Here is a 17,767-nt window from a genome sequence, read left to right on the forward strand (position 1 = left end):
AAACTTAAAAATGAAATCAACGGTAATAAATGACTTTAGTGTTATTAAAAGAGGTTCATTTATATATTACAAATTATAATAAATTATTTTTCTTTTTATATATTTTATTCATTTTATAATTGTAGCAAAAAAAAATGAATAATATCTACGGGCGATAAGCTTGGGGTTCTATAAATTGTATCAGAACTAGACATCGGACAGTGTGTCAGCAAGGACGTTGGCCCCCGGGGGTGGACTGTTAGAACGTACATCGATTGGAAATGGAAACGAAACATTTCTTATAAGTGTATGAAAACCTTTCTCTATTAGATGCATTTTGAATCTGCGAGGCTGGTGGTGATACGTAACGGACCAAACTTATGATAAAAATTTTAGAAATTCATTCATTTCGTAGTAGTATTCGTAGATGTTTATATTTTCACACATATAAGCCCAAGGATGACCGACCTGGGATCGAATAACTGAGCTCAAGACCCATTGTGGTGTTGGGAAGAACCAAGCTCAATGGCTGGTCTCAGCCAAGGTCGACTAGGTTGAGGTTAAGATGACTTGCTACTTCTATTTCAAGTTAAGGCAAAATATTCTTGTACGACTGACAATAACATCGCAACTCAAGACCATGACACATGCATATGGTAGTCGCATTTATTTTCTTAGACTTGCGCTAAAATATAATGCTTTTAATTTAAACGTTTATTTATTTTATTTAGTTTTTTGTTGTGTCGTTTTAGAGGTGTTTTCAAAATACATGAGTCCATAACTGTGTTTTAAGACGAAGGTAATGTTTTATGAAAGTTTAAATGAAGTATTTCCGTATTCAATATTCATGATATGTATACAATGACGACTTTAAATTAAGTAGAAAATTTTGATAATGATCACGTTAAAATAAATAATTTTAGTAAAATTATAAATTATAAATTATAAGTATAAATAATTAGCATAATAATCACATTAAAAATTTAATTATAAATTATGTTATATTTTAAAAGTCAAATTAATTTATTTTAGATGAGATATATTTATAAATATTATAAAACTATCCTAAGTTATTAATAAAACAATAATAAATAAATAAATAAGGAATTTAATTAATTACAGTTTATTATTAATTACAACTTTAATTTGAATCCTCTAAATTAGTATCAATAATTTAAGTCAATAAAAATATTTCCTGATTACAAATAATTAATTATAATTATTTTAGCTAGTGAATTAATAATTATAGTAAACAAGTAATTTATTATTTAATAAAATAAATTAGATTATTAGTTACATTAATTTTGATAAACCAAGATTAATTAATTAAGTATATTAAAGACAAAATATCCTCTTATTTATTAAACATTTTTAAAGTTTAAAATTTTTAATTTGCACAATACTAAAATTTACAAATAATTAACGAGAATATTTAAAAAACTCGATAATTTGAAGAACCCCATCGACCCAATCTGAAAGGTACTGATTGAATTGGATTATAAACTTATTTGAATCGAAGTCAGTTCAAATAAATGAAAATTTTATGAGATAAGTTAATTGATAAGTTCGGTTATCATTAGATTAGATTGAATCGAAGGGTTAATTTTTAAAAATATATTTTTTTCTTACGACATATATTTATTTAATTTCATGACAATTATTTTATTATTTATTGTTCGACCACTCTTAAAAATAATTTTTAATTATTTAAAAATATATACTCAAATTAAGTCTTAAATTTTAATTAAAATTTTGAAAATGAATAGATATATAGACTGGCCGTTACCACGGCGCCACGGCGGCGAGGAACGTTTTTAAACACGAATGTTTGCAGCCGGCGCACGTTAGCACACATGGACGCATCTCCTTCTTCGCCTTCCTTATCCTGCGCCGCACTTCTCAACACTGCGTCGTCGTCCCCATTCCCAATTCCCAAAATCCCGGTTCTCTTCTAGGGTTAGGGTTTCCACTCTCTCTCTCTCTCTCTCTCTTCTCTCCCATCCTCCCGATGCACTTCGCAGATTCTGCGTCCTGTTTATCTGGTCCTCACTCGCTTCCTTGTTGCCTCTTTTCACATGGACCGTAACAGGCAATCCAAGGATTTGTTCTACTCCAACCTCTTCAATCTCGAGGTTTACCATCTACCTTTTTTTTTGTTTTTCGCAATGTTATCTTTTTTCCCCCTTTTGTTCTGGTAATCGTTGTATTATGTGTGGCTTGTTCTAAATTGCTGTGGGTTCTATGGCTGTTTTTAATTTTTCAGTTTTTGGGATTTTGTGTTTGATGTTCGTGTGCTGCTTGTTTAGTTGCTTTCTTTTGTGGGTTTTTTAATGTAGGTTTTGGTCGAATGAGGTACTTCTGTTCTAGAATTTCTAGTTTCCTTTTGTTAATCTTGGGCTCTGATGCAGCCGCTGCTGAACTTTCAACTTCCGCAACCGGAGGATGGTTTTGATTATTATGCGAATAGTAGTCAGGATGAAAGCAGAGGTAGTCCAGGTACATGTTTCTCTGATCGACTCTGTGATATCTGATATGTGCCTTGCAAACTTACCCAAAATTGAAAATTATCGTTATAGATATATGTTTTGAGGGGATGTGTACTGATGGTGAATGTATATCAGGTAGAACAATTGCAAAACACGGTAATGGTACCATGACTAAGAGAGAGTTGAGCTTGGCAAGGAAAAGAAGGCAGTCCCTGAACAGTGAGGAGGACAACGACAGTGTGGACGATTACTACGGGACGCACGTTACTGAAGAGCGGTATCGACAAATGCTTGGAGAACACATTAAGAAGTATAAGCGAAGGTCTAAAGACTCCTCATCTCCCATGCCCACACGCATTGGGAATTCAGTGCCCAAGGGCAACTCAAGTTCAAGAGCTAGGAGGTCGGGGAGTGAGCAACAAGGAGGATTTCTTGAAGTGGAAACTGCAAATGACTGCCTTAATGATTATAATCCTCATAGACCAGGAAGTCATCATGAGGCAGGTCTTGCTCGGCTGCGTACCACTGACAGGTTTTCTTCTTTAAATGATTATCTTTAAGTCTGAGAAGTCTTTTAGTTGTGGACATCATTTTAAGATCTTTCTACTTTTTCAGAGTAATATATGAGCCTGCATATTTGGATATTGGGGACGGCATCACTTACAAAATTCCCCCAACTTATGATAAGCTGGCTGCTTCACTGAACTTGCCAAGCTTCTCTGACATCCAAGTAGAGGAAGTTTACTTAGAGGGTACATTGGATTTGGGATCCTTAGCATCGATGATTGCTGATGACAAAAGATTTGGAACCCGAAGCCAGACGGGGATGGGGGACCCTCAGCCCCAGTACGAGTCGCTTCAGGCAAGATTAGATGCCTTGGCATTTTCAAACTCGCCACAGAAATTCAGTCTCAAAGTATCTGACGTTGGGCTGAATTCATCCATCCCCGAGGGGGCTGCTGGAAGTATTAAGCGAGCTATTTTATCTGATGGTGGTGTGCTACAGATATATTATGTTAAGGTTTTGGAGAAGGGAGACACTTACGAGGTTTATAATCTGTGATATTACGTTCTCAATTTTCACATTGCTTTTATTTGGGTTATTCATTTTCATATTCGGGAAGGATCAAATGTTTATTCCACACATTTTGTGCTGCAGATTATTGAACGAAGCCTGCCCAAGAAACAAAAAGTAATCAAAGACCCTTCTGTCATAGAGAGAGAGGAAATGGAGAAGATTGGGAAAATCTGGATCAACATTGTTAGGAGAGACTTGCCAAAACATCATCGTAACTTCACAGCCTTTCATCGGAAGCAGCTAATTGATGCCAAGAGGTTCTCAGAAACTTGCCAAAGGGAGGCATGTATTATTTATTTCTTTTCAGAGTTAGGGAATTTGGTTAAACTTTAGCTTCTAATTATGTACTTTATCTGGAATGTTGTAGTGTGGTTTCTTCAACATGGTGTTTTTTATCTTAAGCAGGTGAAAATGAAGGTCAGCAGATCTCTTAAAATGATGAGGGGTGCTGCTATTCGAACAAGGAAATTAGCTAGAGACATGTTGCTCTTTTGGAAGCGAATTGATAAGGAGATGGTATTCTTCTTTTCTACTTTATTAATTATTTATCTTATTTTGGTTTTAAGTAGGGTTTTAAAATGAGTCTAAGCATGCTTTGTGCCTTGGTATGAGTTGAGGCAACCCTGTAAAGCACATGTTTTGGAGTTGCGGCTTGTGCATCACACCTTTCTACTTGGCCTCAATTTCTTTTTCTTAGCACCAGGGATGAAAATTGATTTAATGTCTATGATAACAATCTCGTCACCCTTTTCTTCCTTTTTTGATTTCATGTTTCAATTTTATTATGTTACCTGTATCACCTCATTTAAACCTATAATTCCATTTTAGCCGGATGCGTTACTTCTAATTTTAATTTTAGTAGGTAAGGCAATAAGCCAGATACTCCCCCATCCGAACACAATCTCGTTCCCGGGCTTGCTTTTCCTTGTGTTCATTCAAGGCTGGGTTTTGAAGGCAGCTGCTAATTTATGGCAGTGTTTTGGTTGCTCGGGTCCAATAAAATTATGTATCTTGTCTTAACCTTGGCATGGCAATGTCAATATGTGAAAAATGAAAAACTGTTAAACTGAAAACATCGAATCAGACTCAAAGCAAAACCTTCTCTCTCTCTCTCTCTCTCTCTCTCTCTCTTTTGTGAGAAAACAAATACCTTTCTCTAGTCTTTTTTATTGTATAAGGATGTTCGATTCATCCTTTAGTTATCTCCATTTTCATCAGGCGGAAGTGCGGAAAAGAGAGGAAAGAGAGGCTGCTGAAGCTTTGAGGCGAGAGCAGGAACTTCGAGAAGCTAAGAGACAGCAGCAGAGGCTCAATTTTCTTATACAACAAACAGAACTTTATAGTCATTTTATGCAGAACAAATCAAATTTGCATCCTTCTGAATCTCTCCCTTTGGGAGATGAAAAACCAAATTTTGAAGAAGGGACTTGGAATTCAGATAGCGTGCCTGCTGAGGAAGAAGATCCCGAGGAGGCTGAACTGAAGATGGAGGCACTTAGAGTTGCTCAAGATGCAGTTTCGAAGCAAAAAAGGTTAACAAGTGCATTTGATGATGAATGCTCAAGGTTACGCCAGGCTTCTGAACCTGATCAAAATGAGGTTGCTGGAGCTAGTAACATAGATCTGCTTCATCCGTGAGTTTTCCTTTTTGTTTTTTAAAATGTTATCCCCACTTTGGAGTTTGAGACTGTTCCAATTTTTAGTCAAGTTAATGGAATTATATTGCTGTTTGGCAGCTCAACCATGCCTGTAACTTCAACAGTTCAAACACCTGAGTTGTTTAAAGGTAGCCTTAAAGAATATCAGCTAAAAGGTCTCCAATGGTTGGTCAATTGTTATGAACAGGTAGTATGAAGTTCTTGTGAAATGATTATCTTGGATTCATTTGTGTTTTAAAAAAAATTAAGTTTGGTCCCGTGGTTATTTACAGGGTTTAAATGGCATACTTGCTGATGAAATGGGCCTTGGAAAGACGATACAGGCTATGGCTTTTTTGGCTCATTTGGCTGAGGTAATGATCGTACAAAGTTATTTTAGTATTTTTTTTTCCTTAGTATTGACTATTATCACCTTTCTCAATCAGGATAAAAATATATGGGGGCCTTTTCTGGTTGTTGCACCTGCATCTGTCTTGAACAATTGGGTCGATGAAATCAACCGTTTCTGCCCCGACCTAAAAGCTCTTCCATATTGGGGTGGGCTTGCGGAGCGTACAGTTCTCAGGAAAAAGATTAATCCCAAGAATCTATATCGCAGGTAATCTGAAGTTTGACTTTTAAAAGAAAGAAAACTAAAGGTTTAGCTCAACTTTTGTGATTCATGCCGTGATAAATGTTTGTTTCAAAAATAATTTGTTGTCTTATCTTTTTTAAAATAAATACTGCATGATTTTTCCTTGACAAAACGATGACATTACCCACTTGTGAACAATCATGAAATTGCAAATGGGACAAAGCAGTGACGGAGAACTGAATAATATTTAGTTGTCAAATTGGGCATGCTCTTTCTCCTACCTTTTAAGCTTTCGTTTTTGTTTGCCTTTTTCTTCTAGACTGGATGATTAAGGACGTATGGCTGTTTGAATAAAGTTGACTAAGTTAAGAATCTTCTGATCATCTACCTCTTCTCTTTTTGTATTTGACAAGTATGACTATGGCCTAAGTAGTTTGCTTTCATCTTGATGAAGGTAAGAATATTCATTCTTTTCTTGCAGACTATTGGCTAATTTGAATTTATTTTATGTCTAGTCCATTGTACTTATTCTTTATTTCTTTATTATTATTATTGTTCTTTTTTTTTTTTTTTTTTTTTTTTTTTTTTTGGAAAAGAAACGGGGTTCAACTCTGTCATTGTTCTAAGGTCAAGAAACAGGCATTTCATTGATGAATGGAATTAAGGGGAGAGGGCAAAAAGACCTTCCATTTGGCCAATAATGCTAAGATTATAATTGGAAAATAATACATTTACCCCAATATAAAGCTCAAGTACAAACCAGATTCGAAAAGGATCCAGAGGACTCCTTGGTCAGTGGTCTTGTTAATGATATAGTTGTTTCTCCTTACCATAAGCTTACAAAAGAAACTCTGCTTTTTTTGAGCCAAAGAGTTTCTCTCTCCTTTCTAAGGGTGGTCCACCAATGTGGCTGCAAGTAAATCTCTTGGGTTGCTTATATAGCTTGCCAATTGAAGGCATGTAGAATGAAGGATGAAAATCCATAAATATAGAGGCGGGAGACAAACTGATGGATCTTTGTTTAAGCATCCTTATTGCACATGCAGCAACCAGCAGTTGGGGGCAAGATATAGTTGTCTTTTAGAGAAGGTTACTGTAGAGAATCCATTCCCACCTGATCCTGGCTGTTAGGAGAGGTGACTAGTGAGAGAAGTAGGATAGGGGAGCCCGTTCAATGATCTCATTGTCCTCTAGATGTTTTCCTAAAACTAACGGAGGCGAACTCTATGATTGTTGATGGTTTTCTATTTGAAAGAAAGCGGATACTTGGGAGTGTGTTAAAAAGTGGCTCATGTAGTAGGGTTAGATGATTGTCTTGTAAGATTAGTTGAGGTGTGCACAAGCTAACTTGGACATGCAAAAATATAGAAGGAAAAAAAAAAAAAAGGGAAAGAAATGGCCTAGATCCAATCCAATTATCCTTGCAAAATCATATTGCTTTCATTAGCTACCTTGTTTTGACCTTGGAGTACAAGAGGAGGTTGCATTGGATCACCGTCATGGAATTCTTCTAGGTATAAGGTATCTCCATATCCATTTGGCCGACATGGCTTGATTTGTTTGCTCAATGTTGCAATGTCAAGACTTCCAAGATAAGTAGGGCGTTGAATCTTTTTAAGTAGGGCGTTGAATCTTTTTACAGCTGACTAGATGAGAGCCACCCTTTGTTTGGGGCGTCCCTTAGAAAATTTCAGGAGCTTCTCGATAGGTTGCTAAAAAGGGAGACATGTAGTTTAAGCTTTTCTCCGTAGGTAACAAGGCATGCGTCTAGTTTAGAAGCTTTTATGCAATTCTCTCAAGGATTGGGGGCTAAAAGCTGGGGGATTTAGGCTTACTATCAAGAGGGAATTTGTAACCCCCCATATCGGACTAGGATTTGAGATCCTGATTTTGATGGCCTCGGCATTTTTCGACGACATGACCATGTTACCTACTTGACTTAAACTACTTTGAAGAGTGAAGACTATCCCCACAAATTAATCTATGTCTTCACTCACATGCTTCCTAGTAGGTTACCCAACATAAAATTGCTTCAAGCCAAACATGCTTAACTTCGGAGTTCTTATGATTGAGCCACCAAAAAGAAAGTTGCACCTTGTTGGTATAAGTGGTAACTATCAAATCTTTTAAGTATTTCTTAATCATAACATCATATCTTCAGGACCACTCTTATTCAAATGTGGTCTTGGTTTATTCATGTACTCCTCTTTTACACAAGCATCATATAGGCTAAGATAGGTATTTGGCTGGCCAATCGTTGCTGTTCCTTTCACCATGTCATTATTCTTTTTTTTATGCCTGTTACTGTTTTATTTTTTTCTTTCATGGATGCTTGGCATCTTTTTTTTTTTTTTTTTTTTTTTTCCTTCTTTTCACGTTGGTTGTTTTCTTTCCTTTTCCTTCTAGGGATGCTGGTTTTCACATCCTCATTACCAGCTATCAGCTACTTGTTTCTGATGAAAAGTATTTTCGGCGTGTTAAGTGGCAATATATGGTTTTGGATGAGGCACAGGCAATCAAGAGTTCTACAAGGTTTGTCCTATTACTTTGCATTTGGCCCTAGCTGATTTACCTATTTGTTGGTTGGTCTTGGTGTGCATACGTTTATTTATTTAGTCTTCCTGTTAGTGTTATAGGTAAACTCTACCTGTGATTGTTTATACTGATTAATACTTCCCTGTAGTCTGGAAAGAGAACTATAGGTTTGAAAAGGCAGTAGTTCAGAAACTTACTGTAGAAGAAGTGTCACAAATCTGGTTATTGATGTGAATTTGACAAGATATTTTCTTTGCAAATGTGTGTACACAAGAAATATCCTTCTGGAAAGTTAGAGTGATTTTTTCTTATAAAAAAATCTTTCTTGTTATAAAGTTTTATTTTAATATAATCAGTAGAATCTTCTTGGCTCAGGGTGGATATTTTGTCTTCCCTCTCTGCATGTTAATAATAAAGGTTTTGTTTTGCATATTATCGACCATCCCTTCCTATTTTAATGTACCAGTGGAACTTATGTTAATGACCCATCATGTAACTGAGAAGCAGTTGGATCAAGGATAGGTGATAGGCTTTCGTTAACATAAAATCCTCTTGCTTGTGTCATGAGTATTCTAGTAAACGACTAAACAGCTGAATAGTATTCCTCTGCTGAACTTTATAAAAAAGTATTACTCAGCAGAACCTTATTAAAAAAGTATTATTCAACAGAACCACCATAATTGTGGCCATTTTTTAGGCTCTAATGTATTGTGTTGGTTTCATTAAATTGACAGCATAAGGTGGAAGACACTGCTAAGCTTCAATTGTCGGAATCGATTGCTGCTTACTGGGACTCCTGTCCAGAATAATATGGCCGAGTTGTGGGCCCTTCTACATTTCATCATGCCTACTTTATTTGATAGCCACGAACAATTCAATGAATGGTTTTCAAAAGGGTCAGTATTGATTAGTTGAGCTCTATCGCGATTTAATCAAACTATGCTAAGTAAATGTTATTTGATTCATATTCTTTTCCTGCAGAATTGAAAATCATGCAGAACATGGGGGTACTTTGAACGAGCACCAGCTTAACCGCTTGGTAAGTACTGATTTATTACCCTTGAAATCTGCCATATCAATTTTGTTGTTATATGAAATGAAACTGCTTCTATAGGACGTTACACACTCAAAATTCCTTGTTTAGACTGGGAACGTGCTGCACTTCTGTTTCATCCGTACGAATCTCCTACTTGAAGAAATTCACTATGACAGAAGTTCCTCCCTGTTTTATATGACAGAGTTATAAAAATTTTCATGGAGAAAATTTAAAATTTGTGTTGGTGTTGATAAAACTAGATCTAGTTTTAACTATCTCACTCTCCTCTCGGTGGAAAGGAACTTGTTGGGTCACCAAATTGCTTTCTGATAGAGCCTCATTTTTATGTAGCTTATTTTATACACTCGTTGTATCTTGAAAGTTTGAAACAAAGGACATTTCTTATCAAGACATCATTGTTCTTTAACTGGTTTGGATCATATAGTCTATTTTCATCTTTATTAAGAAAGCTTTCTTAGATATATTTTATATTAGTAAATGGAATTTGGATCATAGAATAAATAAAGGGTTGGAGTTATAAAAGATTCAGTATTTTGTGACTTACTTTGTTGGCTTATTCATGGGTTTCTCATTTTTCTGAAACAGCATTCAATATTAAAGCCTTTTATGTTGCGGAGAGTAAAAAAGGATGTAGTCTCTGAGCTTACTAGAAAAACAGAGATTACAGTGCATTGCAAGTTAAGTTCTCGGCAGCAAGCTTTTTATCAAGCTATCAAGAATAAGATATCTCTAGCTGAGTTGTTTGATAGCAATAGGCATCTTAATGAGAAAAAAATTCTCAATCTTATGAACATTGTCATTCAGCTGAGAAAGGTATTTGATCTCTCTCTCTTTCTACAGACACAATAAGTACCTTTTTTTATAACAACAATTAGGGTAGTATTTTAACTATGTAAATGGGTAGGTGTGCAATCACCCAGAATTGTTCGAAAGGAATGAGGGAAGCACATACCTGTACTTTGCAGACATTCCTAATCCTCTTTTGCCCCCTCCTTTTGGCGAACATGAGGACGTTCACTACTCAGGAGGTCACAATCTCATCGAGTTTAAGGTACTTCCAATTTTGCCTCTATACATACTAATTAATATAATAGATGTCCATATACAGAATTAAAATCAAGTTATGTCCACATTGATTTTATTAGTTATTGACTTTGGTGATTTGATGGTAACCCTCATCCCTTAATAGCTTTCCTAAAAGCGTATTTTTATTTTGCTTGTGGGCCTGAAAAACTAGTGGGTAGTTTATTGTCGGGTGTTACTCACAAGCTTTATTTATTAATTTTTTTTATAAAAATTTTATTGATGTATGAAAATTACGAAAGAAGGGCAAAACCCAAACCAAAGGAGTTACAAAAGATTTCTTATATTGGTCAAAAGTGTAGAGAGACTATAAGAGCTATATAAAGATGTGCATTTACACCAAGACATTGCTAGTAATATAATTTGATCAAAACAACGATGAATAGATTTTTTCGTTTTCTTTGAAGAGACAATTATTACGTTTTTTTCCCAGTTGTCCACAAAAAGCTTCGAATAAGGTGTATCCAAAGAACCTTGTTTCCATTAGAAAACAGATGTTCCTTAAGAGTGTGTAGATAAGAAGGCTGTTGAGGTTATTAGGTAAAAGTGTAAACCAGCCAAGCATCCATGTTTTATACCCTAATTTAGAATCATTACCTAATTTAGCTCATAATTCTAAAAATGTGACTAAATTTTTTAGAATAATGGAAATATCAGTCTCGAGAAGAAAGAAATAATAATTGGAATATCTTTTTATCTATAAATGTAACAACCAGAATTTGTAAGTGTTATATGTTGTTTACATATAAATAAGAATGTAACTACCAGAAGTTGTATACCTGAGGATTTTGTAATTTACATTTTTTCATTACAATAATGAAATAATGTTCTAAATTATCATATGCAATTTGATTTTGACTTATAATTTACTTTCTGTTCTCTATTTTTGCTTATTTTATTCTGGGGTTTTCTGTTGCATTGCCCTCATATATGATTCTAATTTTTTTCCTAAGAAATTCGACTTGTAAAAAAAAACAATTTTTCGTTTTGAAAATAAATTGCCCAAACTAAGTTTATCACTCAGAATCTTGTTCTGTTAAATTATAGTATTTTAAAGTTTTAATATTTTAAAGTCTTCTATTGAAATAATTTATTGATAATGGATTATTAATTCTTTTTTAAAAAAGGAGTGTTAATGACTAGTAAATTTGTTATAAATTTATTACGGGGGTATAGAGCTGCAATTTTTTTTTTCTGAAGATTGCCCCGTATACTAGTATATTGACATGAGTACACACGAATTAATCCTCTAGTATACAAAAACTTAGAAAATACTTGAATTTAAATTTGGAAAAAATTAGAACAAATGAATACTGAAATACTTGTCTCATGTTTGTGCCTTCTAGTATATTAAGGACAATCACTTTTACCATATCTTAATATTTCTCTTTTATAATGGAATTTTCTTGACGCTATAAACATATTTCTTATTTTTCAGATTTACATTTATGGGTTATTCTATTAAGCTATAGGTCTAATTTTTTTAGAAGCTACAAAAGACTACTACTGCTGGATTCTTTGAAGCATATACCTCTTTTTGTGTATTTTCCATTCACTGAATATCTTCCGTCATGAGGGTTCCTATATATGCACAATAAGTCAGCGTGGATGTTTTTGTTTAGTTCTCCTATTTACTCTGCTATTCCAAAGGAATGACTAATATATGTTTTAATCTGATTGTTTGATTATTAGTTACCAAAACTAGTCCACCAAGAGGTTCTTCGATGTTCAAAATCATTTGCAGTTGCGCATGGCATTGATGGAGGATATCTTTCGAAACATTTCAACATATTTTCTTCGGAAAATGTTTATCAATCCATATTCATGCAAGGAGACAACTTACATCATTCTTATCGTCGAAGTGGTACTTTTGGTTTCACCCATTTGATGGACCTGTCTCCTGCCGAAGTTACATTTTTGGCCAATGGTTCTTTTCTAGAACGGCTACTTTTTTCCATAATGAGATGGGACCGACAATTTCTGGATGGAATCTTAGACTTCATTATGGAATCTATTGATGATGATCCAGAAAATGGTTCTCTTGAGCAGGGAAAAGTGCGTGCTGTTACAAGAATGTTGTTAATGCCTTCCACATCACAGACTAACTTACTCAGGAGAAAACTTGCAACAGGGCCCGGTGATACTCCTTTTGAGGCTTTAGTCATTCCTCAACAGGAGAGACTTCAGGCAAATGCAGGGCTTCTTCACTCAGCATACACGTTTATTCCAAGAACTAGAGCTCCACCGGTATGTGTGTGTATATATATAGTTCAGTTTACTATCTTTTTTGTAGTATGAAACTAGAAGCTTTTGTCTTGACCGGTGAAATGAAGTTGTCAATTATCATTTGCTTAATGCTTAGTTGCCACATCTATTTTGCAGATAGGTGCGCACTGTTCAGATCGAAGCTTCGCTTACCAAACGGTTGAACAATTGCATGACCCTTGGGTGAAGAGATTATTTATTGGGTTTGCACGCACATCTGACTTTAGTGGACCCAGAAAACCAAATGGACCCCACCCTTTGATTCAAGAGATAGATTCTGAAATACAAGTTTCCCAGCCTGCTCTTCAGTTGACATACAGTATTTTTGGGTCTTGTCCTCCAATGCAAAGTTTTGATCCAGCAAAGTTGCTCACGGTTGGTGTTACTTTCTCTTCTCACTTTACTTTATCCTTCAAGGAGTATTTATATTTTCAAGTAAGGTTCTACAATGAATTATATGTAGGACTCCGGGAAGCTACAAACACTAGATATATTACTGAAACGCTTACGGGCTGAAAATCATCGTGTACTTCTGTTTGCTCAAATGACAAAAATGTTGAATATTCTTGAGGTACTCATTCTTCATCCATGATGCTCTGGGATTTGGGGTTTCCTTCGATGATATGAAATCTGTTGCTGAATTAAAATATCAAATTTACTGCATTAGATTTGAGATTCAGGCCGGCTTTTTATTTCTTGATCCTTCATTATTTCACTATTTTGAGGAAAAGAGAAAAAACAGAGAATTGAGCATGGCATGATAGTGGGTCCAAATTCCTTTTTTTTTTTTTTAAAGGTGTAATCATGGCCCTTCAATACTCTAAACCATTTTCAGTTCCTGTTGTGTTGAGTTGCTAGCTTATCTTGGCTACTTGAAATTTTAAAACAAGATGATATCTTTCGTAAGCCCCATGGCCTTATTGTTTAACAAGGTTTCTAGAGTTCATTTGCTCACTTTTGCAATTATACCATTCCCTGCAGGATTACATGAATTATAGAAAGTATAGATATCTTAGACTCGATGGATCCTCCACTATAATGGATCGTCGAGATATGGTCAGGGACTTCCAACTTCGGTATAGCCTCTCTTGACATCAAAACGGTGTTTATTACATCGTTTTCTGCTATCAGATCAATTTGTTGCTTACTTTTGGTTGCTCCCTGGATCTTAGCACCCTGGTTCTTATTTTGTAATGCGATCATGTTATATTGTAGGAGTGATATTTTCGTATTCTTGTTGAGCACAAGAGCTGGTGGACTTGGCATTAACTTGACAGCTGCTGATACTGTCATCTTTTATGAAAGTGATTGGAATCCAACCCTGGATTTGCAGGCCATGGACAGAGCTCACCGTCTGGGACAGACAAAAGATGTTAGTTTTCCTTTCATCACGGAATTTGAGATTTTAGTGGAGAATAGCTGCTGGATGTTTTGGGAAAAACTTGCTTTAATAGAAATTTTTGATCGCATACTTTTCCTTTTATTAGATGAGTTTTCAATTATTATTTTTCTTTTAAATTATAAATTGTCTAGTACTAAGCTTGTTGCGAGTGTAAATTATTTTCTTGCTTTTTATATTAATTTTTAGAGAGGTATGTGCTTAGTTAACTAAATCCCTAGATCGAATAAATCGGTGACAATAAATCAATCCTACACAAATAAATTGGGGACGTCAACTACTTCCCTTATTTAATGGGATTATGCAAATATCTCTAGATTAAAGGCTATGAATTATACAAATATTCCTTAAATCTAGGTCACTCATTTAACAATGTTGACTGATACCAATCATCAATTCTTACTAATAGAGTTTGTAGCTAGACTAATTTTGACCTTAAATTGAAGATGTGTGACCAAATTGAAAAAATGGAAGCTTAGGAGCTATAATCACAGTAAGTTTAAGTACTGAAAATATAATTTCTTGGGTCTTTAAGTAAATCTGGTGTGCTTGTGAACTGTTCACAGTCTCTCTCTCTTCTGTATCCCTTCCTCACTCCCTTTCATTATTTTATTGAACCTTTTCTTGCAATTTGCTTTATAGGTTACTGTGTACAGACTAATTTGCAAAGAGACCGTTGAAGAAAAGATTCTTCAAAGAGCTAGTCAGAAAAACACTGTTCAGCAGCTTGTCATGACTGGTGGTCATGTTCAAGGAGACATATTAGCTCCCGAGGATGTTGTATCTTTACTTCTGGATGATTCCCAGTTGGAGCAAAAATTAATAGAAATTCCTATTGTGGTGGGTCTGATTTATTTCATTTTCTGATCTTGCAAGAAGATATCTATATTTGTATATTATTTTCCATCTTCAGTTCCCTAAAATCTTTTTTTTTACCAGGCAAAGGATAGACAAAAGAAAAAACAAGCAAAGGGTATAAGAGTTGATGCTGAGGGTGATGCTTCATTGGAGGATTTAATGAACCTTGAATCCGGGGGTACTGAATATGATCGATCTCCCGATCTGGAAAAAACTAAATCCAGCAGTAAAAAGGTACTGGACCTTTTCCATCTATTATTGCAGACAATTCATGATATTCCAAACTTGGTAGTCTATAAGGATAGTGTGAATATAATGACATATAGATTAGGATCCCAAAACCTCTCTCTAAGCCCATATAAATACAGGGGACACCTTACTAAAAAAGGTCCCATGGATTGTCTCCTCTCCAGACCGGTGTGTTATTTGTCAACAAAATGGTGAAACCATGATGCACCTTTTCACCTCTTGCCCCTTCGCAAACTCCTAGGCAAAAATCCTGAAGGCTTTCAACTTACACAATGCCTTGCCAAATGATCCAACGACTCTTTTTAGAGATGCCCTTCATGGGCCACCCCTTCAGCTAAGAAAAGGAGGCCGTATGGGTCTCCTTCAACATAGCATTTCTTTGGTTAATATGGCTCGAGCGAAACCTACACATCCTTTAGGAAAAAGCTACATATTATGACTCTTTTTTAAGCACCTTAATTACATTGCTATCTCAGCGTAAATTCTCCCAACTTTTCGGGACTTAGCCATACTTCACTCTACTTCACTCTCTGCTCATTGGCAATATTTTTTGTAAAATGATATGGGCACCTGCGCGTCTTTTGTATTTCATCTCAAGAAATGAAGGTTACTTGTTTCTCATTAAAAAATAGTGTGAATACAAGTATAGAATTTTGGACAAAGATGTGTCGCATTTTTATTGTTCTAGGATTCTATTTCTGTCCTGTTATATTTTCCAAGCCTGAGTACAATCCATGATCATTTTTTGACTGATCCTCCAGTGCGTGAACTATGAAGTCCATTAAAGGTTTTTGAGGATATCAGAGTGAGACCATTGTTCCACAGTTTTGAACGCTTTCATTCACCTATGGATTGTTATGTTCTTAAGATATATTTGGTATATTTCCATAATTTGATATAAGAATTGTCGGTTAACATGGATCCTCTAGTGTTAATGACTGGTAAGGATTCGAGTTGTTTGGAGACCCCTTTAAAATCCAAGGTTGGACACACATCGAAACCGTGATAACTTCATATTCATGTCGTCTCCCAGAATTTAGTATATAGGCCATAGGTGAAGCCTCCCAAGAGATTAGCGATGATGGATCATTAGCAGAATGGGGCTTTTGATACCTTCTTATCAAATCAAATTGTGAAGGAGCTATATTCATGGGTGTACATCCCGACTTGTTGCCTTTTATTAGAGTTTCATTATTATTGCTTGTAGATATGTCCCACTATTTTTAATAAGCAGCGTTGTTTCAAATCACATATGCCTATATCATTGCCTGCTTGCATGGGAAAAGGATGGTTTATTTTCCTATTTATAACATGTATTGTATTTTAATTGTCTTTGTGCAGAGAAAAGGGGGTTCTGAAAAGCAAAATTCATCAAAAGCTCGAAGTTTACAAAAGATAAACGAAACTAGCCCAGTGGTTGACTTTGACTTGGACGATTACCAGCAAAATCTCGAACCTCAAACTCAGAAACCAAAGCGACCCAAGCGACCGACCAAGAGTGTAAATGAAAACCTTGTACCAGCAACTACCTCCACAAACATGGGAATTTCAGATCACACTCAGTATCCACAATAGCAGCAGTTGTGAGCTGGATTCAGTGCAGGCATATCTCACCATCCTGCAAAGCAACCGAACTTCGGTTGCGGAATTTGATCATACTGATCAACTGCGTAAGACATCGACGATAAGATGGCATACTTCATCTCTCACGCTTGTGTCATGGCCTGGCCCCTTCTCTGATTCTTTCCCATCTACGAATCCGGTGTAGTCTACGTTGTAGGTCGGTTTTCTGCTAGCCAGTGGAGGAGCTCAGCAAAGCAACTGGGAGAAGCATTGCGAGAGCTTGTAAATATGCATATGAAGCTTGTCGCCATCACATAGCCAATTGAAGAATTGAAGGTAATTTTATTTATCTTTTTGGCGGAAATCATCTGTGTAATTATATTTGTATAGATTTATATATTGGCTTATTGAGAAAGCTATGTTCTTGTGCTATATACCGAGGTTCTAAAACTGAGTATTTGGTGGCGAAAAGAAAAGAAAGGAATTCTTCATTTTCATCATTGGTGTTATCTTGTGTAATCTTTTTAGTTCGTTTTCTTGGTTTACCTTGATCATTCAAAACCAAATGGAATGAGGAAAATCATGTCTCATCTTGTTCGAATGAGAAACATCGTTCCTTGTTCAGATCAAACGAGGGACTTCCCCGTTCAATCCAGATCTCGACGAGGAATATAGTTCTTGTCCAATATAGTCCGAACGAGGCAACATTGATTTTGAATGATGGCGGTCGACAAGGATTTTCAGGTTCCGGTTATGGTAACAGCCAAACCATCTAAATAAGTTTATGATATCATGTCGATGAGGTTCAATGTAATTGTTACCTACATTTGATTTGAAATGTTTCGTTGTTATCTTTGTCTTATCTGATACTAATTTAGTGTTTCAATTTGAAAACGAGTTACAATTACCTTTCAAACAAACTTTGGTTTGGTTTTCTATTTCTACGATATTTTTCATTTATTTTTGTAGGGATTGAGGCGGAG

The 17,767-nt window shown here is 35.5% G+C and overlaps 1 protein-coding gene across 1 annotated transcript; it reads left to right on the top strand.

Annotated features, from left to right (window-relative positions):
- The first annotated feature begins 1,787 nt into the window (after positions 1–1,787).
- LOC111435508 (DNA helicase INO80) lies at positions 1,788–17,284 on the top strand. The gene is made up of 23 exons (XM_023072891.1): positions 1,788–2,111; positions 2,388–2,475; positions 2,601–2,997; positions 3,081–3,513; positions 3,625–3,825; positions 3,949–4,059; positions 4,762–5,177; positions 5,280–5,388; positions 5,474–5,554; positions 5,627–5,799; positions 8,182–8,307; positions 9,045–9,206; positions 9,292–9,349; positions 9,953–10,180; positions 10,272–10,418; positions 12,143–12,697; positions 12,833–13,090; positions 13,179–13,286; positions 13,697–13,791; positions 13,931–14,087; positions 14,757–14,954; positions 15,054–15,206; positions 16,563–17,284. The coding sequence occupies exons 1-23, from the start codon at positions 2,055–2,057 to the stop codon at positions 16,794–16,796; spliced, it is 4,545 nt and encodes a 1,514-aa protein (XP_022928659.1). The 5' UTR covers positions 1,788–2,054; the 3' UTR covers positions 16,797–17,284.
- The last annotated feature ends 483 nt before the right edge of the window (positions 17,285–17,767 follow it).

This window comes from Cucurbita moschata, unplaced genomic scaffold (genome assembly GCF_002738365.1).
Source record: "Cucurbita moschata cultivar Rifu unplaced genomic scaffold, Cmos_1.0 Cmo_Scf00049, whole genome shotgun sequence".
NCBI classification, from domain to species: Eukaryota; Viridiplantae; Streptophyta; class Magnoliopsida; order Cucurbitales; family Cucurbitaceae; genus Cucurbita; species Cucurbita moschata.

Bases quoted from the DNA above. Each gene is read 5' to 3' on its own strand.
- LOC111435508 (XM_023072891.1), top strand. From the start codon at position 2,055: ATGGACCGTAACAGGCAATCCAAGGATTTGTTCTACTCCAACCTCTTC. The intron at 2,476-2,600 runs GTACATGTTTCT...AATGTATATCAG, and splicing joins TGAAAGCAGAGGTAGTCCAG to GTAGAACAATTGCAAAACAC. The intron at 14,955-15,053 runs GTGGGTCTGATT...TTTTTTTACCAG, and splicing joins TAATAGAAATTCCTATTGTG to GCAAAGGATAGACAAAAGAA.